The sequence below is a fragment of the Melopsittacus undulatus genome, chromosome Z (assembly GCF_012275295.1).
Source record: "Melopsittacus undulatus isolate bMelUnd1 chromosome Z, bMelUnd1.mat.Z, whole genome shotgun sequence".
NCBI classification, from domain to species: Eukaryota; Metazoa; Chordata; class Aves; order Psittaciformes; family Psittaculidae; genus Melopsittacus; species Melopsittacus undulatus.
The window spans coordinates 84,537,733-84,560,388 of NC_047557.1; the positions used below are offsets into that span (position 1 = coordinate 84,537,733).

Sequence of the window (22,656 nt, forward strand, 5' to 3'; positions counted from 1 at the left end):
CGTAGGAGATACTTGCTGATATTTTCCTGTACATATTATACATACAGCTACACATACAGGCTGAATGTGCCTGCAGAGTCACAGCACAAGCTGTGCAGGTGTTTGGCTCAGTAACAAATACTCCTCTTCATGTCATCATTATATTGCCACACCCAATTTATGTATCATAGTGAACCACCTCATTTCAGTCATATATTTACTCTTTCTTTCATGCAAGAAGATAGACTACATAGTAATTATAAAGCGTGAACCTTGGAGCTGGAGGACACGTACTGCGCAGTGGAAAGCAGTGTGCAAGCACCCAAGCATACTTTAGCTGGTGTCACCAACAAATGCCTAATGCCTTCCAGTTCTGCTACAACTGCGAGTGTCTGCAACAACATGTAGACATGCCACCTGTGTTCACAGAGTAAGCGTCTACTCTTGTAAGTCTTCCATGGGAATCTTTTTGCAGTGGTGCAACCAGCTGAGCTTACTTTGAATCAGTTATGAGGTGTTCTATGGCTCTCAGAGCAATAGGAAGTTTCATACATTAGATGGTCATTGATGACTGACGAGTTATCTGAAGTTCTTTACCTATCAGCAGTCTCTAACTGGTCTTCTCACCAGGTCCCTTGCTGGCACACATTTTATGAACACAGTGAATAAATCTACTAGAAGATATGATTGTAGGATCCTTTAACCACTGTGAGAGGATAACACCCTCTTCACCTTTTGTTACTGTTTCAAACTTTTCCTTTTAGTCTACTGATAAGTCCGTATTTTTCTCTGGTTCATTCATAATACTCACCCATTTCTAAAAGTAGATTCCCATTCTCTTCCACTATGTTTCAGATTCTGCCTTGTGTTGAGGTTGAGTGAGGTGACCTCATGCTTACAACCTTAGTAAAGAACATATACTAGTGTAATTTTGGGAATGCCTATTCTAAATAGAAATATTCTGAGAGTTCTGTGTACAATTTAGGCTGGAGTTCTTGTCACACAAATCCTTCCAGGCATGCTGCAAGATGCAACATTTTGTTCCATGCTTAAGAAACAGTAAAAACCAAAAACTGGTGCTGCAGGCAAACATCTTAAGCTGGAGCTGTACTGGCAAGAAGACAGGTTTTTGAGCTGCTTTCCTCCATACTAAGCTAGACTTTTGCATTTGGTATTTTTTTTTTGTTTCTGTAGACCTTCAATGCTCTGTTTGGCAGGATGCTGCCTTAATTAAATATTACCTGTTAATGCATAAGTTTAAAATATAGAGAGAAATACAATATACAGTCCTTCTCTACTGCTTTCTTATTAGTTACTACTGTAAATCTGCACAAGCTGAAGCTACAGTAAAAAGCTACCAGAGAAGACACACAAATTTTCTAGCTAAGAGCAGAATAAACTCTGAGCTTCCCAGCAAGAAAATTCATCAAGTGGAGAGTTATCACAGAACTACTAAAATGAATCAATGCAAATGGCTTAGAATTCTACATGGAGTATGTCTGACAAAGCAGACTTACTGCTTTATGTACACAAAACTGTTAGAGGATTTTCTAGTGATGATTTATAGTACATCCATGTACTTCTAATCTTCAGCTTTATGTAATGGAGATGCAATGAATAATAAAATGGAAGAGGATTAGAAGGTCCTCCCAATTGGCTGAACACAGCCTAATGTAATACCTTAAAAATGGTTAAATAACAGTAGTAAATGTTAGAAATCTCATCACCATAGAAAGCCATGAAATCCAAGGTAAACTCATTCCTAAACTGCAAACCACAAGAGATTAAATTTTAGATCAACGGTTACTAGAATAGATTTAAATCTAAAACTTGACAGCAGGATAGATAAACCACCACACAAGGAGCACTACTGAAAAGCAGTGTGGAGAAATCATATAACTAGACTAACTTTGAGTAGCCTTTTTTTTTTTTCAAGTGGGGAAGAAATGGGATCTGTCACAGAATGGTTTGGGTTGGAAAGGACCTTAAGATCATCTAGTTTCACCCCATCTGTCATGGGCAGGGATGTTTCACAGTAGACCATGTCACCCAAGTCTCTGTCCAACCTGGCCTTGAACACTGCCAGGAATCAAGCATTTACCATGCCTTTGGGCATCCTGTTCCAGTGCCTCACCATCTGCACAGTAAAAAAACTTCCTCCTTATATCCAATCTAAACTTCCCTTGTTTAAGCTTTAACCTGTTACCCCCTGTCCTGTCACTACAGTCCCTAATGAAGAGTCCATCCCCAGCATCTCTAGCCCCCTTCAGATACTGGAAGGCTGCTATGAGGTCTCCATGCAGCCTTCTCTTCTCCAGGCTGAACAGCCCCAACTTTCTCAGCCTGTCTTCATACAGGAGGTGCTCCAGTCCCATGATCATTCTTGTGGCCCTCCTCTGGACTTGTTCCAACAGTTCCATGTCCTTTTTATGTTGAGGACACCAGAACTGCACACAAATACTCCACGTGAGGTCTCATGAGAGCAGAGCAGAGTGGCAGGATCATCTCTTTCAACCTGCTGGTCACGCGCCTTTTGATGCAGCCCAGGATACGGTTGCCTCTCTGGGCTGCGAGCTCACACTGCCAGCTCTTGTTAAGCTTTTCATCAACCAACACCTCCAAGTCTTTTTCCTCAGGCTGCTCTGAATTTCGCCTCTGCCCAACCTGTAGCTGTGCCTGGGATTGCCCCTAGCCAGGTGTATATTAGGGGAACATACAACAGAAAGAGCACAGGATGGCTGATGGATCTGGGAAAGAACAGAGATCACCAACTGCCTGTCTCTAGTCATTCCAGCTGCCTTATTTACACCTGTTTGCAGCCCTAAATATGCCCGGTCCATAAAGGGAGCTGTTAGCTCAGGCAGCTGGGCAGAGGGCAGACTTCCTGAAAGATGGGAAAGGGAAAAAAATAAGTCCAGCATGGGGGGGGGGGGGGGGGGGGGGGGGGCAGGGGGAGGAGGAAAAGCGGAGGCAACAAATAAAGAGCAAGAACCTGCTTTTATGTAGTTCCAGTCCAAAAGTTTATCAGCTTGTGCGGACTGACTACTGAAAGACCTAAGCAGAAAAAAGTACTGTGTTACAGAATACCTTTTAAGTAAACATACAGTAGAAATTACTTAGAAATTGTGTTACATTTCAAACGTTTTCCAAAGTATCACTGAAATTTCATATTCAGGTGTCCTCATGCATTTTGATCCCTTGTTTCCTCAAGTGAATTAGAAAGTGCTTCCTACAGGAAGCATACATGGGAAGAGGCAAAGCCAAATGAAATTCCAGGTGGAGATGAGAAAAGCCTTAAGATATCCACAAGATTCTGGTGAAAAACAAGAGAAGAAAGAGCCACATAAACTTCCGCAAAGGAAAAGAAGGTTAAAAGTGTACTTTCAGCAGCTACCCACGCAGAGGATCTGCCTTTAAGTGATGTAAATCTTTTTCACTCCTAATCTCACCAGAGCTCAGCTTGCTCTGATTGATGAAGGGCAAAGAATACAAAAAGTTAGCCCATGCTGTTGATTGGCAAGCATGCCTGGCTCTGCAGAGAGCTGTAAGTGGTGAATCCACATGTCAGGAGATGCTGGATCAAGACTAATCCAGATGCTGTTGCCTTGAACACTGATGTATGAAGCAGCTCTGTAGTTCTGTATTAAGTAGTGGACATGGGGTTTTTGGTGTGTTTTGAAAAAAAAACCAAAACCCTGAGGAGGCAGCAAGATTCACTTTTAGGAGTTTTGCTTAAAGCGATTTAGGTAACTACTATCCAGAATGTGTTGGTTGATTGTTTTCTAAAAAGAATTTTAAATCATACTCCATCAAGCCATACAGCTTTAATTTCAAGTCTAATTTTAGCATGAGGTAGAATGTCCATATTACACTTAAATTTGGTTAAAGTTTCTTAAAATATTTTATTTTCTTAAAAATACAGTATCTAGTATGCTGATTTGGAAACAGTATGTTACTTAAAAGAAAGAAGACTATTTATGCTGGCAAGGGGGGGGGGCTGAGTTTTTTTGTTTACTTTTTTTTTAAGACTACTGACTTAAATATTTAAGATCAGTAATCCAGACACGATTTACACATTTCACAGTTGGCCTTGCCTTAGTATTTTAAGAGGTTTATTACCCTAATTGCTAATTCTTAAAAACCTACTTTCCAACTAAATACAGCTTCAGGTTTGATATATTAGCTGGAAGAACATACTGTATTAACATTCATTTATGCATGCAATTACATTTGTATTTTTTTCCTTAAGTGTTAAACAATTAATGCAGAGTAACTTATTTGTTGTTTGTGTCTACCTCAATCTGTACAGAAACTAAAATCTGATTACACACATAAAAATAATTTTGAAGTTATTTTTTGAAGTGCAGTAATCATTAGAGAAATTAAAAAACGCTCCTGCCCAAACGTGGTTTTTACTTAAAGCTGATTAAGCAGAAGAAGGAGTTACTTATGTTGAGAGAACTAGGCAGCTTGTTTATTGTCACTCTGCCATGTAAAATTTTTTGAATGGCAGGTTTCAGGCTAGCTAGACATCTGATTGGTATTTGTAGATTGGAAATGAAGAAACAGCACCAAACCCAACCCCCTGAGCAGTTATCAAATGGGTGTAATGTGAAACCCAGCTGAATGTAATCTCTACACTTGCAAACATATTGCTGCTGTCATTTGCTAGTTTAGTGTTTAAAACTTTGTTCAGTTTTCCATACAGAAAGTTGACGAAAGTCTCATAACTGCTGATTAAACTATAAATTTCTATAGCAAGAGTTATTTACAAAAAGAAACCATTGAAACTGTGGCCATCTGGCTCAGGTGTATCGATTATACATCTCTAAGCGTGGACATGCTCTAAGTGTGGCTCTTGCAGATTTTTCCATGGTACCATGTCTTTGACAGCATAGAAACAACTTGGTCATTTCACAGTGTTAAGCAATGGGAACGGTTTCTAAAAGCAACTGGTATTTGTGCTATGGGGAAAAAAAAGACGGCTTTCTTTTTACTGTTCACTGATTTTAATTTTTGAACCACTATAAACAAACTGCCAAGATGCTCATAAATGCCAAGCACCTCTACTTATGTTGTGAAAAGTTTAACTACTGCATTTAGTCATATTTTATTTATTTCTACATCTTTCTCTTTTGTGGATGTGGAGGGAGGAAGGATGAAAAAAAGGTAGGTTCTAACATGACACTTCTTGAAACATCTTGAAACACCTTACTCTCTAGCACAGAAGTATAAAATGCTGTTTCTTTTTCCACTGCATTCTGTTTCACAAAGCCTTGCCCATCTCCCCATAGCAAGTCCATGATGGAATCAGTCTCTTTCTTCCTTTCTACATAAAGCTGACTGATAAACAGTGTTTCTAAAATGAGAGTTTTGCTTAATTAGGGTGGCCATTCAACTGAAAGCCCAACTATATTAATTTCTCCAATTTTCTTCCTAGTAAGCTGTTCCTTTAAAAGCATTTCTTACTTAATGTTTCTTTTACTGACTGGAGACAATAATAGCAAAGGTCCATTTAAGCAAGGACTGGGACTGACATTTAACAGATGGCCTATGCTTATGTTTTTACACTACTGTTGATGCAATTTAGTAATTACTAGGGATGATTAAAATAAAAAATAAAAATTCCCCAAACCTAACAAACCACAACAGTTAAAGCCCTCCTAAAGAAGAGGTACTTGTAAGAATCCCATCATCAATACCAAACAGCTTTTACACACCTTTTAAGGCCAGGCCATCTGTTCTTCCAGTCCTATTAAAATGACACACTCTTTAAATTGCTTTGCATCTATGCCTCAGTCTGACGTTTAGGATCTGGATCTCTCTTTGTTTTTCACTTGGTTAGACATGTTCGTAAGTGAACACTGTCCAAGTATTTGAAGTAGAAGACTTTACAGCCTGGCCTTTAGCCCTAGAATGCCATTGTTCTGTTGGTGCTAAGGAAGTGAATTTCTCAGAAGGGTGGCTAGAGTGGTAAGGAGAAAGCAAACAGCTACTGTGAGCAGAGGTGCTGAATGACAACAGTGGATCTACAGAATGCCTGTGAAGAGACTAAGATAGTGCCCAAATACCAGTGACATATTTTCAAAAAAATTGCCTGTCCTTCACAAGTGGGACCCCTCCAACAAACGAGACTCCAAACTACATTTATTGCAACTTAAGATGTATTATTATGACTCTCACTGAAACCTACCAACAATACAATAAAAAAAAAAAGTTCCAAATTAGTTCCTATATATAAGGTGTCAATGTGTAGGGGTTAATCCTCTATCCCTGTTTTATGACAGTCTACAGGCAAATTAGGCTGAAGTACTTACACTGTGTAACTACAAACTTACACCAGTTTCAAATAAATTGTTGCTTTGGACAGAAAAATATAATCCCATATTAATAATACAAACTTACTGCTATGAAGAGGAGTGTGTTGTAAACAAAACAACCCTCCCACACCCACTCTGTACTTTAATGTGGATTATGTCCCAATATTAAAATATTATATCAACTTACCATCATCTAGTGTGATGTCTTGTAGTCCTATTGTTTGAAAATTCAACTCTCGATCTTCAGGTTCCGGTTTAATGTTAATAGCTGCCCCATCTGGCGAGAACGGAGATGAATCGCATGTGGGGTGGTGCACCAGTGACGACGCTGCATTCAGACCACCCAGCACCGGACTGTGTGCTTGAGGAGAGTGCTGTCCTGAGTGACTTACAGCAGCTGGCGGGGGAGACGAGGCAGGTCCTGAGCTAGGAGACTGGTAAGGCATAGGATGGAGCTGGGGTGAAGAAGGTCCAGACAGTGGTGAGTGGACCAAACGGTGGGAAGCTGTTGGGGATGGGGATGAAGTGGATGCTGGATTTGTAGAATGATATGGGACTTGCTGCAGCTGGGGAGAAGACTGCCCAAGGGAACGACTCATTGCAGATGGGATGGAGCCCTGTCCAGCACTTGAACAGTGGTATCCCATCGAAGGCAGGTGAGAAGATGACTGTCCTGAATGAGCTGGGTGTGCTAGTGGGTGTCCTGCTGTACTTGGTGTTGACATAGAAGAACCTGGGCTTGAAGAATGAAACTGCATTGGTGGTAGGGCTTGGCAGCTAAGATTTATCAAATGAGGTACAGCTGGGTCTTGCTGAAATGAAACAGCATTGAATCCTTGGCTGGAAGCAGAGTTCATAGGAAGACCAGACTGTCCATTGTATACATCGTTAGACTGCATAGGCTGGTAAGAAGGCCTCACAGGAGGTGCTGATGTTACCTGAAAAGACGGAACCACAGCAGGAGCCAAAACATGACACTCTTCACTTGGACTAAGGTTTCTGCCTTGCATATGTGGCAGGTGGGATACTGCTGAGGTTACCATGGCTGTGTATGGTGGTTGAACAGGACACACGAGGCTCCTGGGTGACGTAGACAGTAAATTGTCATGAGGATGCCCTTGCTCTGGTGAAGGCAATTGAGTTTGGATAGAATGCAGACCCTGGACACTGCTTGTGTGAGGCAGGGCCAAAGTTGGAACGGCAGACAAATCCACCTCATCCCTGTGCTCTTGCTTCATTATAACTACAAAAAGAAAAACACTGTATTACAAACCCAAACCATTTGTACCCTGTGCTAAATATACAGAAATTGCTAATAGGCTTCAAACTCTCCCCAGCTGCAGAGCAAAACAACTGCTGAGCTTTCGCAACACTAGCCTGAGCTGTGTGTATTGTTTTAATTACAGCAGCTCTTCCAGCATGTCCCTGATTTCAGTGATGGCAACAATTGTTCTTATAAAACAGGTATGAACTGACACACTTTATTACAATGGTGGTAACACTGTAACAAAGGCTCATGAAAAGATACTGATTTTAAGTACAAAGAGCAGAAAAATGCTAACATTCTAAACTCCTAATTACAACTTTATAAAATACACCGTTGAATGAATTGTTATATTTCATTATAGATAAAATAGATTTTAAAACATTTGTGCAATAATAGCTGCAGTTATAATTAAATTTGTTTTTATTTAAACAATGTCATTACTTAAATCCATCATTTAAATAATTTAAATATGTATTTCTCAAACAAAAATACAGTTTTAAGATTATTTTGTAACTGCTGTAGGAACTGATATTCTTAGAATGGTTGAGAAAGACCCCATAAACCTGAGAACATAATTAACCTATACTTAGTGTACCAGATACCTCTCTAACATGCCTGAATTACACGTAAAAGTAGGTAATTTTAGAGCGCAAGTGAGTGAAATTATTTTAAATCATGTAAACTAATGGAAGCTGGCTTTGCCAGCACACACATTAGCTTCAAGAAGTATGTATTAATAGCTGTATCTGTCTTGAAAGACTCCTTCAGATACCTGACTGCAAATCCTTCAAGCAGTACTACAGGGTCTAGCCCCATTACTGGGACCATGTGAACTCTGACTACTCTAACGAGGTATGAATTTCTGAGAAGAAAGTACATCACAGCAAAGGAGCAGGTTTGGTTTGGGTTTTTTTAAATCTTCTTTGTATCTAAACCTGTTTTGGATTGGGGTTTTTTAGACATTTTGTGGGGGGAGGAATGTGTAAAACATTGTTGTTCTATGATCTCACTATCTTCCATGTCATCACTAGGGCTTCTTAAAGAGCAGCTTCTGAGATTCATCAACATTCTTAAAAAGAAGCAGAATGCAAACCGTTCTGTAAAAATCATTAACAAAAAATTACCAGGCTGTGACCACAGCATACTAGTTTATTGCTCTGAATTCAGCTGTTCAATTAGACAAGCTTAAGTAAGTTGTTCTACAAACCATTCAAAACCAGTCTTGTCTACATGTCAAAGGTACAAAACTACCTGAATCATTTATCAAATGTCTACTTTAAAACACAAATTCAAATGCAACTGTTTAATTTTTTCCTTAATACCTGGTGTGTAAGTAAAACGTTGAGATTGGCTTTTTTTCCTCTTGCCATTGCAGAGATAAAACTGCACCTGAACTGCTGCTGTAATGGCTTTGTTATGGTATGGAGGAACTTCAAGTATGATGTTTGCCTGTATGGAAGTTGAAAGAAAAATTATTTACATATAAAATGCAAATGAAACTGCTATTAATTACAGAAAAACTAGAACAATTATTGCAAAACTAGAGCACACATTCTGAAACTGGTAAACTGCAAGCTCATGTTCACTACACAGTAAAACAGTACTATAAATAAACTTTCATCTGGAGACTTTTTTCTTCTTTTAAACACAAGTGTTCTGAAAGTAATAATTTTAATTAAAACAGACACATCATCTAAAGGATACTTTATCTGCCAGAACATAAAAAACTCTAGCAGTCAAAAAAATGCATTTTGGATAATTTAGCTTTGAGAAAAATTTCAGTGCACTGGAAATTATATGTCATGTTAGCAAAATTAGCATCTGTTTTTCTTTTACAATTTCTTTTTTCACTGCATTCACAACAAGGATGCTATTTTCAGTTCCTTCACAGCATCATCTTAATGGCTACTTTATAGTATTAAGCCAATTTGGAAGTCTCCAGTTGTCTGTCTGAAACAGCCAGTGATCTACTTCACTACATGAACTCTAAATTTCAGAACAACAACGAAGATGTCTAGTTTCTCACTTTAAAACAGGAAGCTTTCTAAAGTAAGAAAAATTGTTTCTCACCCCTTGACACTTTTCCCTCATTATTTTCCCTTCCACCTCCCATTGAGGTCGTCCATCTGTTGAGAGAAATGTACAAGCAATTCAAGCAAAAAGCATTTTCTGAAATACTTTAATACTTAACCTTAAAAATACTTCAATAGTTCACACAAAACTTCATTTATTTTTAGTCATCAGGAGGCCGTTAACTGACAGATACTGTAAACAAAGTGTATAGAGATGCTTTAGCAATTTCTACAATGTCCACAAGTTGATTGCTGCACAGGATTCTGCGTTTGAACAGAAGCTGCTGCTTATGTTAAGTTAGAGTCAATTCCAAAGAAGGCAGTGTGCACTGTAAGTGTACAGAGATACTTTTTTATCCCATTTTTCTAAAAACCTTTCTGAAAGGTAGCTAAATTACAGCTAACTCCTGAGATTATCCAACAAACATGCTGATGACTTCTAAGTGAAGTCATCACGTGAGAGATAACACGGACCTATATGCACATACCCACAGGTTATACATGTAAAATAAACAGTCTCCCTTGACCTGAAAGTCCCTGTGGCTCAAACACCAGGCAATCAGTCTGTGTTGTGAGGTGTGAGGGAAATAAACTGCCCAGTGACCGTCCCTCTGGTGTGACTTTGCATAACCGCTCAGCCTGAAGGTAATGTTCGGCACTCTTGTCACTGGTTTTTGAATGAGTTTCAGGCAACTTAGAGCACTACATATTTAACAGGCATTCATGTTGTTTGCTCAAATACATCATTACCTAAACCTCCCAGTTACCTTGTATTCACTAGTTGAAAAAGATCCAGCTCTTTTACTTAAATATTTAAAGAAACAATGCAGAAGAATTAGACACAGTTGCCAACATTTCTTTCTAGTCTTTCATTTTGCTGCTGTTTTCCCAGAAGTTCACATCAAGTAATCAAGTCGCAGCAATGATAATTCAACTTGCTCAGATTTTATCCTCTCTATATTAAAGGGACAATCAAGGAAGAAAAGGAACTATACAAGTTAGGAAAGCTAAGGCCCAATTGGAGCTAAACTTGGCAAGAGATGTTAAAGATAATAGGAAGGGATTTTATAGGTATGTAGCGGCTAAAAGCAGACTAAGGACAATGTAGGCCCCCTCCAGAAGCTTTTGGGAGAACTGGCTATACAGGACTTGGAGAAGGCTGAGGTTCTGAATGGCTTCTTTGCCACGGTCTTCACTGGCAAAGGCTCTGACCACAGCACACGAGTCTTGGAAGGCGGATGCAGGGACTGTGAAAACCTAGACCTTGAGCCCACTGTACATGAGGATCTCGTTCGAGACCATCTTAAGAACCTGAATGTACACAAGTCCATGGGACCTGATGAAATCCATCTATGGGTCCTGAAGGAGCTGGTGAATGAAGTTGCAAAGCCACTGGCCATCATATTTGAAAAATCATGGCAGACAGGTGAAGTTCCTGATGACTGGAAAAAGGGAAATATAACCCCCATTGTCAAGAAGGGGAAAATGGATGACCCAGGGAATTACAGACCAGTCAGTCTCACCTCTGTGCCTGGCAAAATCTGGGAGCAGATTCTCCTGGAAGGCATGCTAAGGCACATGAAAAACAACAAGGCGCTTGGTGACAACCAGCATGGCTTTACTAGGGGAAAATCCTGCCTGACCAATTTGGTGGCCTTCTACGACGGGGCTACAAAAGTGATGGACAGGGGTGGAGCAGTTGACGTCATCTACCTGGACTTGTGCAAAGCGTTTGACACTGTCCCACATGACATCCTTGTCTCAAAATTGGAGTGTCATCAGTTTGATAGGTGGATCACTCAGTGGATAAAGAACTGGCTGGATGGTCGCACTCAAAGAGTTGTGGTCAACGGTTCAATGTCTGGCTGGAGACCAGTAACGAGTGGTGTTCCTCAGGGATCGGTGTTGGGACTGGTCCTGTTTAATATCTTTGTCGCTGACATGGACAATGGGATTGAGTGTGCCCTCAGCAAGTTTGCTGATGACCCCAAGCTGTGTGGTTCTGTTGATACGCTAGAGGGAAGGAATGCCATTCAGAGGGACCTTGACACACTTGTGAGGTGAGCTGATGCCAACCTCATGAAGTTTAACCATGCCAAATGCAAGGTCCTACACCTGGGTCAGAGCAATCCCAGGCACAGCTACAGGTTGGGCAAAAAAGGAAATTCATGGTAGTCCTGTGGAGAAGGACCTGGGGGTGTTAGTCAATGAGAAAATGAACATGAGCCAGCAGTGTGCACTCACAGCCCAGAAAGCCAACCGTATCCTGGGCTGCATCAAGAGGAGTGTGACCAGCAGGTCGAAGGAGGTGATCCTGCCCCCTACTCTGCTCTTGTGAGACCTCACATGGAGTATTGTGTGCAGTTCTGGTGTCCTCAACATAGAAAGGACATGGCACTGTTAGAACAAGTCCAGAGGGGGCCACGAGGATGATCAGGGGACTGGAGCACCTCCCATATGAAGACAGGCTGAGAAAGTTGGGGCTGTTCAGCCTGGAGAAGAGAAGGCTGCGTGGAGACCTCATAGCTGCCTTCCAGTATCTGAAGGGGGCCTACAGGGATGCTGGGGAGGGGCTGTTCATTAGGGACTGTAGTGATAGGACAAGGGGTAACAGGTTGAAACTTAAACAGCAGGGGTTTAGACTGGATATAAGGAAGAAATTCTTTACTGTTAGGGTGGTGAGGTACTGGAATGGGTTGCCCAGGGAGGTGGTAAGTGCTCCATCCTTGGCAGTGTTCAAGGCCAGGCTGGATGAAGTCTTGGGTGATATGGTTTAGTGTGAGGTGTCCCTGCCCATGGCAGGGGGTTGGAACTAGATGATCTTGAGTCCTTTCCAATCCTAACTATTCTATGATTCTATGTTAAGGCAGTTAGTTCTAAGTGTTTGACAATTTTGCATGCATTTTAGTCTAAGTAAGAGATATTAAGATCAAGCTATAACCCAGAAGAACTATAGAACTAGGAAAGAATGCTGAATAACTGAACACCTTTTGAGTAATACGTATGTATGTAGCCAAGTGCGTGTATAATTCAAAACAAAGCTAAGGAAACTTTCAATACATTCATAGAATCATAGAATAGTTAGGGTTGGAAAAGACCTTAAGATCATCTAGTTCCAACCCCCCTGCCATGGGCAGGGACATCTCACACTAAACCATATCACCCAAGGCTTCATCCAACCTGGCCTTAAACACTGCCAGGGATGGAGCATTCGCTACCTCCCTGGGCAACCCATTCCAGCACCTCACCACCCTCACAGTAAAGAATTTCTTCCTTATATCCAATCTAAATCTCCCCTGTTTAAGTTTCAACCCATTACCCCTTGTCCTATCACTACAGTCCCTAATGAACAGCCCCTCCCCAGCAACCCTGTAGGCCCCCTTCAGATACTGGAAGGCAGCTATGAGGTCTCCACGCAGCCTTCTCTTCTCCAGGCTGAACAGCCCCAACTTTCTCAGCCTGTCTTCATATGGGAGGTGCTCCAGCCCCTGATCATCCTCATGGCCCCCTCTGGACTTGTTCTAACAGTTCCATGTCCTTTTTGTGTTGAGGACACCAGAACTGCACACAATACTCCAAGTGAGTTCTCATGAGAGCAGAGCAGAGCAGAGGGGCAGGATCACCTTCGACCTGCTGGTCACACTCCTTTTGATGCAGTGAGGTGTCCCTTCCCATGGCAGGGGGTTGGAACCAGATTATCTTACGGTCCTTTCCATCCCTAACTATTGTATGATTCTATGATTTCTTGGCAATTAAATAATTGATGGGTGTGAAACTCACACGTTTAACATACATACAAGAAGTCACTACTGTTCATACTACTGCTTACTGCCAGCATTTTACCTATATGCACACTTGTCTGTTTGCAAACTGGACACAGACAGAGCTGAAGGATACACTGCACCCCAGATCTGAGCCAAATCTCGAAACTTGTTAATAAATGGAGTCCTGAAGAGTAATAGAAAATCTTATGCAAATATATGGGGGGGGGGGGAATCAGTAGTACTTTCTAACTAATGTTACATTAGTTTAGGAGTAAGTCAGTTCCTGTGCAATAATTAAATCAGATGTAACATATCAATGCCGAACAGCACATCTTTTTATTTTTTTCTTTCTTCCTCTTTTTTTTTAATGAGAAAATGCACAGTAAGATCTGTTAACAGCATCTTTCAAATACACACAATTCCAAGTTAGGTAATCTGTAACTGTCTTCCTGAATCACAAGTACAACTTCATTAATAATTGCCAACCAGCATACAGATCAATGGCCAACCTGAAGTTTCAGATTACTCCTTGTGACTTTTTTTTTTTTTTTTACTTTTAGAATCATCCTTACTTCCTAAAATCAAGTAAGAGTACTTACCTTGTCCTTTTTCAAAAAATATAATTTTGGATTCTGGAAGAAAATTGGATCCTGTCACCACCATTTCATGACCTCCATTTACTGAGCAACTGTTGATGCTGTACTTCTCAATCTGAGGGAGTTCTTGAGCAGAACGCTGAGCTTTAAAAAAAGACAAGTAAGGGAAGAAGTTATTATTCTGAATTTTAATCATAGTGACATGTCTGTTATGATCCTAATTTGAAGAATCAGGCATGAAATCAATCTGACCATCTATTAACATATATAAATAATGTTTTTGTATTATTTATCTTTGTTTTTAAGATTATGTCGATATTATATAAATATAGAAAAGGAACACAAAGAAGCCATGAATCTCAACAGTTTCTAGTGTTACAGCAAATTAAATATTTAGTTTAGGAATACTGGTTTAAAAATTACTTCAGTATTTTATGAAGAAAATTAATTCTAGGAGAAATTCAGGTTCTTAAAGTCACATTTTGTTTCCTCAGTGTCAGCATTAAACAAATGAACTCTTTAGAAGTTCAGCTGTGCGTTAGTTAATACTGTATAAAGACTAGTAATGTTATAGACTCTTTCAAATCAAAGGGTATTAGCTCTTCTTGAAATGAATATTTATTTTATTTGTTATCACCGAGATGTATCAGATGCCTCTGCCCATATTGATGAACCACTGAAGCTGCTGGCTGCATGACTGCAGTATTAGGTTTAAAGCCTGTAACACTGGTTTTCCTTCAAATCTTCCAGCTGCCACTTAGCAAGTCCCATCTTTATAAAAAGCTATATTAATTTTTGGTAATTTAGCTCTTTACACACAATGCTTTTTACACACACTTGTTACATACAATTCTGATAATATTATCAGAATGACAGTACTACTAACACATGCAGAAAATATGAGTATAAATGATGTATAGTTAAAGCAATCTTACAGCATTCAACAGGTATAGAAGCAGTCTGCAGGGATAAGACTTTCCCGCTAGGTTGTGGGATGTGAACACGAAACACAAGCCGCACTCTGGTATTCTTTCTTCCAATATCCGTCTCTCCTTTACGGAGCTCTATATCTGAATTGCGAAGTTTCAAAATACCAGCACAATCGATACTGGAGGTAGGTGAGGATGGATGGAGCAGAAGAACAACAGAAGAAAATTAAACAAACTATTGTCAAAGTACACCCTGTAAGCCTTTCTTTTGTTAAAGAATGAAAAGCATTCTGTTTTACCCCATATTATGCTATTTTAAAAGTTAGTTTAAATGTCTGAGATTAAAAGATCTGCTAGTGTTAAAAACAGCAGCAAGTACTCTGTTGAAACATTTTGTCTTATAAGTAACTAGCTGCTGTTTTTTCAAACATTTGAAAGATTATGTTGTTATTGCACATTGTTTAACCTTTGTAGTAAATCATTTAACATAATGAACATCATCAACAATAGGAGCATGAGAACTATATTTACTTCTGCCTTAGGAAGGACTAGAGAATGACAAAAGCATAGCTGTCGAATCCCAGCTAATATTCCACATAGCTCTTGGTTATTCAGATGACATACACATAGTTTAATCAAGTAACACATATAGACAAACTGGTGAGGAGTGTTCTCTTGCACATCACCATGGCTTCATAGCCTTCAACAGAACTAGCATGAAGTCTGCATCTAGGAAAATGTAAACTGACTTCAGAAGTCTACTAAGGAATAAATGTGCTATAAAAACAAATAATTGTGCTTTGCTTTGTTCACTGACCCTTCAGATAGAATGGAGCCATTTAACTGTTGCTGTAACTTACCATTAAACTATTATTTGGCACATTTGATCCAGAAAAGTCAAGATTAATGCAACTGCTAAAAATAAAACAATCAAAACAAGGAGAAGGCCTACTATGATACCACAAGTTAAAAATCGCCACATTCAGTCAAGGAACATATAGCTAAGTTGTATGTGACAGTATTTTAGTAGAAAAAAAAAAAGTCTTCTGTCTTTGTAAAATCAAACAACCTCCTCTGCCAGTAACCCACATGCAATCTACAAATGTGGTATCAGATGTATGTATGGATTGTACAGGGAAAAATAATCCCAGAAGTGCTCATCTATCTCCCTATCAAACTTACGAGCTTCCGTCTGTCCCCTCCTTTTCTTCTGAGTACCTGAACACTGGCATGTTAAAGAGATGTGTCTATCTCAGTCGTGAGCCATATTTGTGGAAAATATTATATTCTACAAGATTTTTTTTCACCTTGGCTCAAATGAAAAGGCACATACAACTACACAGCTAAGTTATGCTGTGACGTACCTGGCTGACATATTATTTTCAGGAAGAAGTGGTATTTCCAGAACTTTTGTGCTGGCAATTATTATCTCTTGGCTAGCTGTTGCAACTGTTTTTCCAGTGATTCGATGCACCTGGTAGAACGCGTGAGGTCTTAAGTACCGATCATCTGCTGTGCCGATGAACATCTGCAGGTTTACTGGCTTTTCGCTGTAACCCAGGAGCTGGTGAAAATATAGGTGTAGTATTAAAGTATTAATTGACTCTTACTGCACTTGTATGTGCATAACATAAATACACAACTAGTACAAAGACTTAAGAGTCAAGGAGTAACATTTACTTACAAACTTCAATATCTTCAGAGAACTAAACACAGGCATCTGTCTGTCCTCCAGTACAACAAAAATATCAACATTTACCAAAACAAACTAGTATCTAACTATCTTTTTACTTTTACATCTCTCAATTCTTATGTACAGGATTTCTACATCAAAGCTATGCTATGTTATAGGTGTGTTTCTGATACTGTTTTTAATCAAAGCCAAATTACCAATTGTACTAAGATACACCTAGTTTCTAGAAGTACAAAAAATATTTTCAAGTTTAGCTTTTCTATTACAGAATGAAGTAATGAGTTTTATTAAGAGATTTGGTGTATGCAAATGTATCACGTTAGGACACAGAAAATCTAATTCATAAATAGGAGATTATGTATGGTTTATTTCTGATATGTTCTTAAAACATGAAAATGTTCTTAAAACCAAAAGTTGATCAATGCCTGCATATTTCCTTTTCTTAAGTATAAGGCTAACTACCAACTACAACTTTCAAGAAATATTTTTTTTAAATACAAAATGAACATTTTCATATTTTCCATGAGTCTGAATTATTTAAGGAGTTTAGAGAAAATTTGAAAATATGGATTAGTTTAGCACTCACAGCAACCACCTTGTTCCAACTTCTCAACACCAACTCTACCATCCATTTTCCTCAGAGCTAAAATTAAATCTTAATACACTGGAATACATCCTAAATAACATTCATCAAATGTGTTCACTCTAATACTGGGAATTATATAAATGACAAGCCTATTAAGAAAGTTGAATAGCTTCCAAATAGGGTCACTGTGGCAAAGCTTATTTCACATTAAAGATATCTTCCCCTTCCTTAACAATGGATGTGCGCACAATAGTTCTAAGACATACTAGTGATATGGGAGAGAAAAAGAGAGTGAGTGGTAAGGACACTAACAAAACTAGGCTGGTTGTCTGCAGTCAGTGGGGAAGCTGCCTTCTACATGAACCTACACAGAGCAGGAGTTTAATTTTGTGGAGAAAATCTACCCCGTGCCAGAAGTTAAAATGGTATTGCCTATGACACTGTACAGGCATATGCTACATTCAAACTGTGCAAAGTCGTGTCTAATGCAGGTTTTGCTTCCATTTTTCCTTGGTGCTCACCCACATATGCTATGATGGGAGATGTTTAGGGTTTAGTAAATGCAAAGCACAATGGTGGGGAGGAATGAAGTCTTACAAAAAATGCCCACCCCACCGGCAGATAAGTTATGTATCACAAGTGCATTTCCTGTACAATTCTCTGCAATATAAACTCTTGAGCCTATTGACTGTCTCACATCACTGCAGTACATTAGCATACCAGAGTAAAGATGTGAAACTGTGTTAGTACAGTGTCAGAAGAAATAATAACCCCCCCAACAAGACCCTGCACAGTAACACCACCTTTAGTTACCCTCCTTTGGATTATGTATCAAATTAAATCAAAACAAACAAGAAATCCAGCACCCCAAGAAAAAATATAACAGAATACATTTTTATAATAATTTTGAAGAAACCTATGCATGTGATAGTACAGAAGCATATAAATAAGGCATCTCATAATTAAAATTATCAGTGATAACATCAGGACAAAACCCTGATATACGACATTCATATATACTTAAAAATTATAACAGTATAAAGCAGTCTCCAAACAAAAAGGCCATACACCACAGCTTACACCACAGCTTTGTCACAAATGAACTGCTGTAAAGGCTCTGCAATGAAGTCATATTAAAGGTACCATAATATATGGTGTGTATATATATAGCATATTCCAGTACCTACAGATGTATATATTGTATGGTAGATAGAGTAGTAATACGTTGGCAAGGTAGCAGAGACTTCATAAATTTACACTTTGCATTACAGAGGAGTTACTGCATTTATTCAAAGTTTAAAAATAAAAATTTAAAATGCATTCCATTTAAATACAGTTTTGTTCTAGTTAAAAAACACCCACAACTCGTTGATTGCTCATCACTGACCCTGGGTGACACCTACTTATTATCTCATCTGTTTTATGCACAATTCCCTATGCTGAGAAGCCCAAACATTAAAGTCAGAAAAAAATAATTTCTAACTGTTCTTTAACGAAAATACCTACATAATTAACTTGAAAGAACCTAATGAAATAATGGTATCTGTACCTTTAGTTTACCTTTGTAAAGAACACACAGTGTATATAAATAAGAACATAGTGTCTCTGTATATACCATAGGCAGTTAACAGCACTTACAACCTACTGGTAAGTGCTGCAGTATCACCACGAAGCATATGCATTAAAATAACACTGCTGTAGTATCAGTGTGCCCAAGATTCAGTCACGGGTCACTTACAGGAAGACAACTTGAACTACTGGTTGTGCATTATGTATATTTTCAAGTATACCTTCCAGCACTTATTCTATTAATGTGCAATCCTACAACTGCACATTACGAAAAAAGAAAAAAAAGTAAAAAAAAAAAAAAAAAGCAACTCCCCCCCCTTCCAAAAAAAAAAAAAAATCCTTACTAATTTTACTTTAAAAGATAAAAAACTTTCCCAGGAGTAACAAACAGCCTGCTGCAGACAACTACTAAGTTACTGCACACTGTCACTACTGACCTCTAGAAACCTTCCTCTGTAACAGAACACTGATACACCACCCACCGCTCTGCTGAAGAAACTCAGCCAAGTTGTTTTTGTGTTTCTATATCGTTTCCATAGCAAAGGTCAGTGCATGCGTAAGTTAAACTAAAGCTGGAAGGCTAAAGACTGAAGGTCACCACAGGATAAGACAGAAGGGCTTCGTGCCAAACCAGTTCCAGTCGTGTTACTATATTGCATACAGTAAACTCACGCATGCATGTCAATAACTTAGCTTACAAGTTTTACCAAGGAACTACAAAGACAGTAAGCTGGTGAGAGAATTTTTGGATTACCAATAAACTGTATTTTATATTATAAAAACATTCAAAAATTCTTACTGCACATATGGAAAATATTAAAAAAATGTTTAACACTAGAGACTCTATAGAGTAATTCCATCACTAAGACCACAGCATTTAAACCTGGAACTTTGCAGCAGCTGGGAGAACATTTTCATTGCTGAGGAAAGCAAATAGGTCCTACTTGCTAAATGGGAGGCATCAACCTGGAAAAACAGTTAGCATTTTTCCCAATTAGATGAAGATCATGGCTCAGATCTCACCAGTTCCATACTCTGGTCTAAAGGAAAGCTTGCAACACTCCACAAGCTTGTGAGAAGACTTTTTTAGTCTCTAACACTTAGAAGTTTCACCTCCCCCACAGCCCTTTTTTAAAAATTCAGAAGATTCCGTCTGTATTTTCCATTTATTGTTACAGGCCAAGTATCACCAATCTTCATTCAAATGTAAATGCTCCTTATTTACAACTTACCATTTCTTAGGACATGTAACAAGATTTAGGAAAAATACCCAACAGAAAATATACACTTCACAGTAAAGAGGTCCTTAGCAGACAATACAAATATAACTTGAAACAGTCTGTTTTCAAAACCCATACCTAATACCTAATAGCCCAATACCCAATAAGTGTCACTGAAACGAGAAGCAATGTCACGGTTTCACACGCCTACTGTTTCAGCCTAAAAATTAAAGAAAAAAAAATAGAACTCATCTGTGTGTGTTAGGAAAAAACATTTAATTAATTAGTTAAGTTTTATTTTCAGCAATCAAGCAATACTATGATATTAATGATATTCAGACAGAGTCATCATCATCTGACTATTTTTAAAGCATTTTTCCTGCAAAACTTCCCAACTTTTATTAGGAAATTGCTATGCTCAATCAAACTTTCACCAGGCTTTATAAAATACTCATGTCTTATCTTCCATGTGCCTTTTCTTTGCTTGCTAGTTGAAGATGAATAGTCTATCAATGCTTTAGTGCTTCTTCATCTTTGTGCAATTAACTCACTGCTTATGGCATTACTGGATTGGTACAATAGATTGGACTTTTAGTCAGTTAGCTTTTAGTCAGAAAGCTTTTACATACAAGTAGGCCTTCCTAAATATAGGGCAAAATCTTGAAATACAAGATATGTCAAGGGAAAAGTTTGGGATAACTTCAGTGAACAAAAGACTTTATTAACAACAATATCTTCACCAAATACAACAGTACTCATATACAAATCCTCAGTCTTCCATGAAAAACATGGAAGGAAACAGCTATGTTAAGAACTATAAGCACTTACTAAGCAATTACTAGAGATGGGCATTTCCTAGGCTTTTCAATACCTTGATATGAAAAGCATACTGTAACTAGTTATTTCTTCCTTGACAGTCTCACGGCAGCTGGATGCATTTCAGTGACTTTTGTCACTTAGAACACCCCTAAAGTGACACGGCAAGAAGGGCAGGAGAGAATTATGCAGGCCCCTTTACAGGGGGAAAGGAAAGATGAAGCTTTCTCTTGAATTAGGTATTTCCACTTTTACTTTGGAAGACTATGAGTAAGGATATGGTCTAATTCACCACAAAACCTAAGCAATCATAAAAGAACCTGAACTGCTTAAATTTTAGCCCACATTTAAAGTAATATTTTTTAATTTCATTTAAAGTTAAAAAAGGCAAAGCATGCCTTTGAAATGTTTGCCCTCTGAGACAACAAAGATGTGACGCCCAAGCCTGGGATTTTTGTGGACAGCAATAACAGGGTGCATGATTTTGAAGAACTCAACCTATTTTTCAGACACTTCTGCATGAAAATTTAATTTTCAAGTGGTGTGCAGCAACTTTCCTAAAGATCTGTGAAGGATGCTGGTTTAAACCTGAAGGGCTACTCTGCCAAGCTGAACAACACACCCATTAGCAATAACCTGGGAATAAAAGCAATGGATGACAAAGATCCAAGGCATGAAGATGACGCAGTCTGAACCAAAAGACACACCATGACTAACATCAGTGGTACAATTTATCACTAATTTATCAACAGTTGCATTTGGAAAAGCTTGAAACAAACCATATAATAAACCCAAGAAATTATGAGTTCAGGGAAGTTACTGGAGTCAGAGTGACCATAGCCATCCCCTGTGGCTCACAGCTGTACAGGGAGTGCTGACCTATCATCTTCAGTGCACTGTTTAAAAGAAACTGGAGAAATTCATGAAAGAAAACTCCACTCAGACATACTAGGCAACACCCCAACCTCTGGCTCAGAAAGTCCTAACATGGGAATTTTCTTATTCATTCAGATTCTGCAAAGGTTATAATGTTATATAAAGCTAAGAGTCCAATTTCAAAGTTAAATATGTTAACGAAAACATCTACTCTCCCATCCTGAGGGGAAGTACTCTTTTCTGTCACTTAATAATTTCATGTGCTTTTCTGAGTACTGAGAAGGAAAAGCATGCACATCAAAAAAAGCATCTTCCTTCCCCTTTTACTAAATAAATGAGTAGACTGACTTGAAACATTTAAAATAGTACAGACATTTGCAATTTGAAAAAAGTGTCATAAAAGGAACTAACTTTAATAATAAAGGTCATCACAAACGGGTCCTGCAAGCAAAGTAAACAAGCAAGCAACTGCAAATATTAGTGTATTATTGGTCATGATACCATAGGTTTACACAATGAACAGGACAACCTTTTAAGGTTTAAAAACCTGTGACTTCTGCTTCTGAAATCTCACTTCTACATGCTCACTCCCTGCTTGCAGACAGGATTGAAAGTATTTTAAATACTAATTTCAGGCATATTTTGAAGGGTGTTTTAGCTCAGATTCATGTCTCATTCTACACTACCCAAAAAAGGAGATCAATTCATAGCTAAAATAGTGTTAGACTAATACTGCTACTCCACACAGTGCAGAACTACCAGTCACATCTAACTAGCCATCACAAAACACTTGCCAGCTGCTGTTTGTTCTACAGCCTGGAAAAAAAAAGTGCTATTCATGAAACAGCAACAACTCTCAATGCTAAATTATGCTATAACAGGTTTTTAGACAAGCATTTCTGGGATAGAAATAGGAAATACCTTCTCACTACCCCCACACCTCCCCAAGAAAAAAATCCCAAACAAAAA

At 38.6% G+C, this 22,656-nt stretch overlaps 1 protein-coding gene across 3 annotated transcripts in view; it reads right to left on the reverse strand.

Annotated features, from left to right (window-relative positions):
• The window catches only part of NFATC3 (nuclear factor of activated T cells 3), a 75,293-nt gene that overhangs the window by 19,146 nt on the left and 33,491 nt on the right, over positions 1 to 22,656 (reverse strand). For 2 of the 3 annotated variants that reach the window (XM_034072753.1, XM_005152235.3), the window contains exons 4-9: positions 16,292 to 16,491; positions 14,934 to 15,106; positions 14,002 to 14,142; positions 9,637 to 9,692; positions 8,889 to 9,015; positions 6,487 to 7,542 (exon numbers count right to left, since the gene is read on the reverse strand). In XM_034072753.1, the coding sequence (XP_033928644.1) occupies positions 6,487 to 7,542; positions 8,889 to 9,015; positions 9,637 to 9,692; positions 14,002 to 14,142; positions 14,934 to 15,106; positions 16,292 to 16,491 (1,753 nt within the window). The remainder of the gene's footprint in view (positions 1 to 6,486; positions 7,543 to 8,888; positions 9,016 to 9,636; positions 9,693 to 14,001; positions 14,143 to 14,933; positions 15,107 to 16,291; positions 16,492 to 22,656) is intronic. The other variant, XM_034072754.1, reaches the window with a different exon arrangement.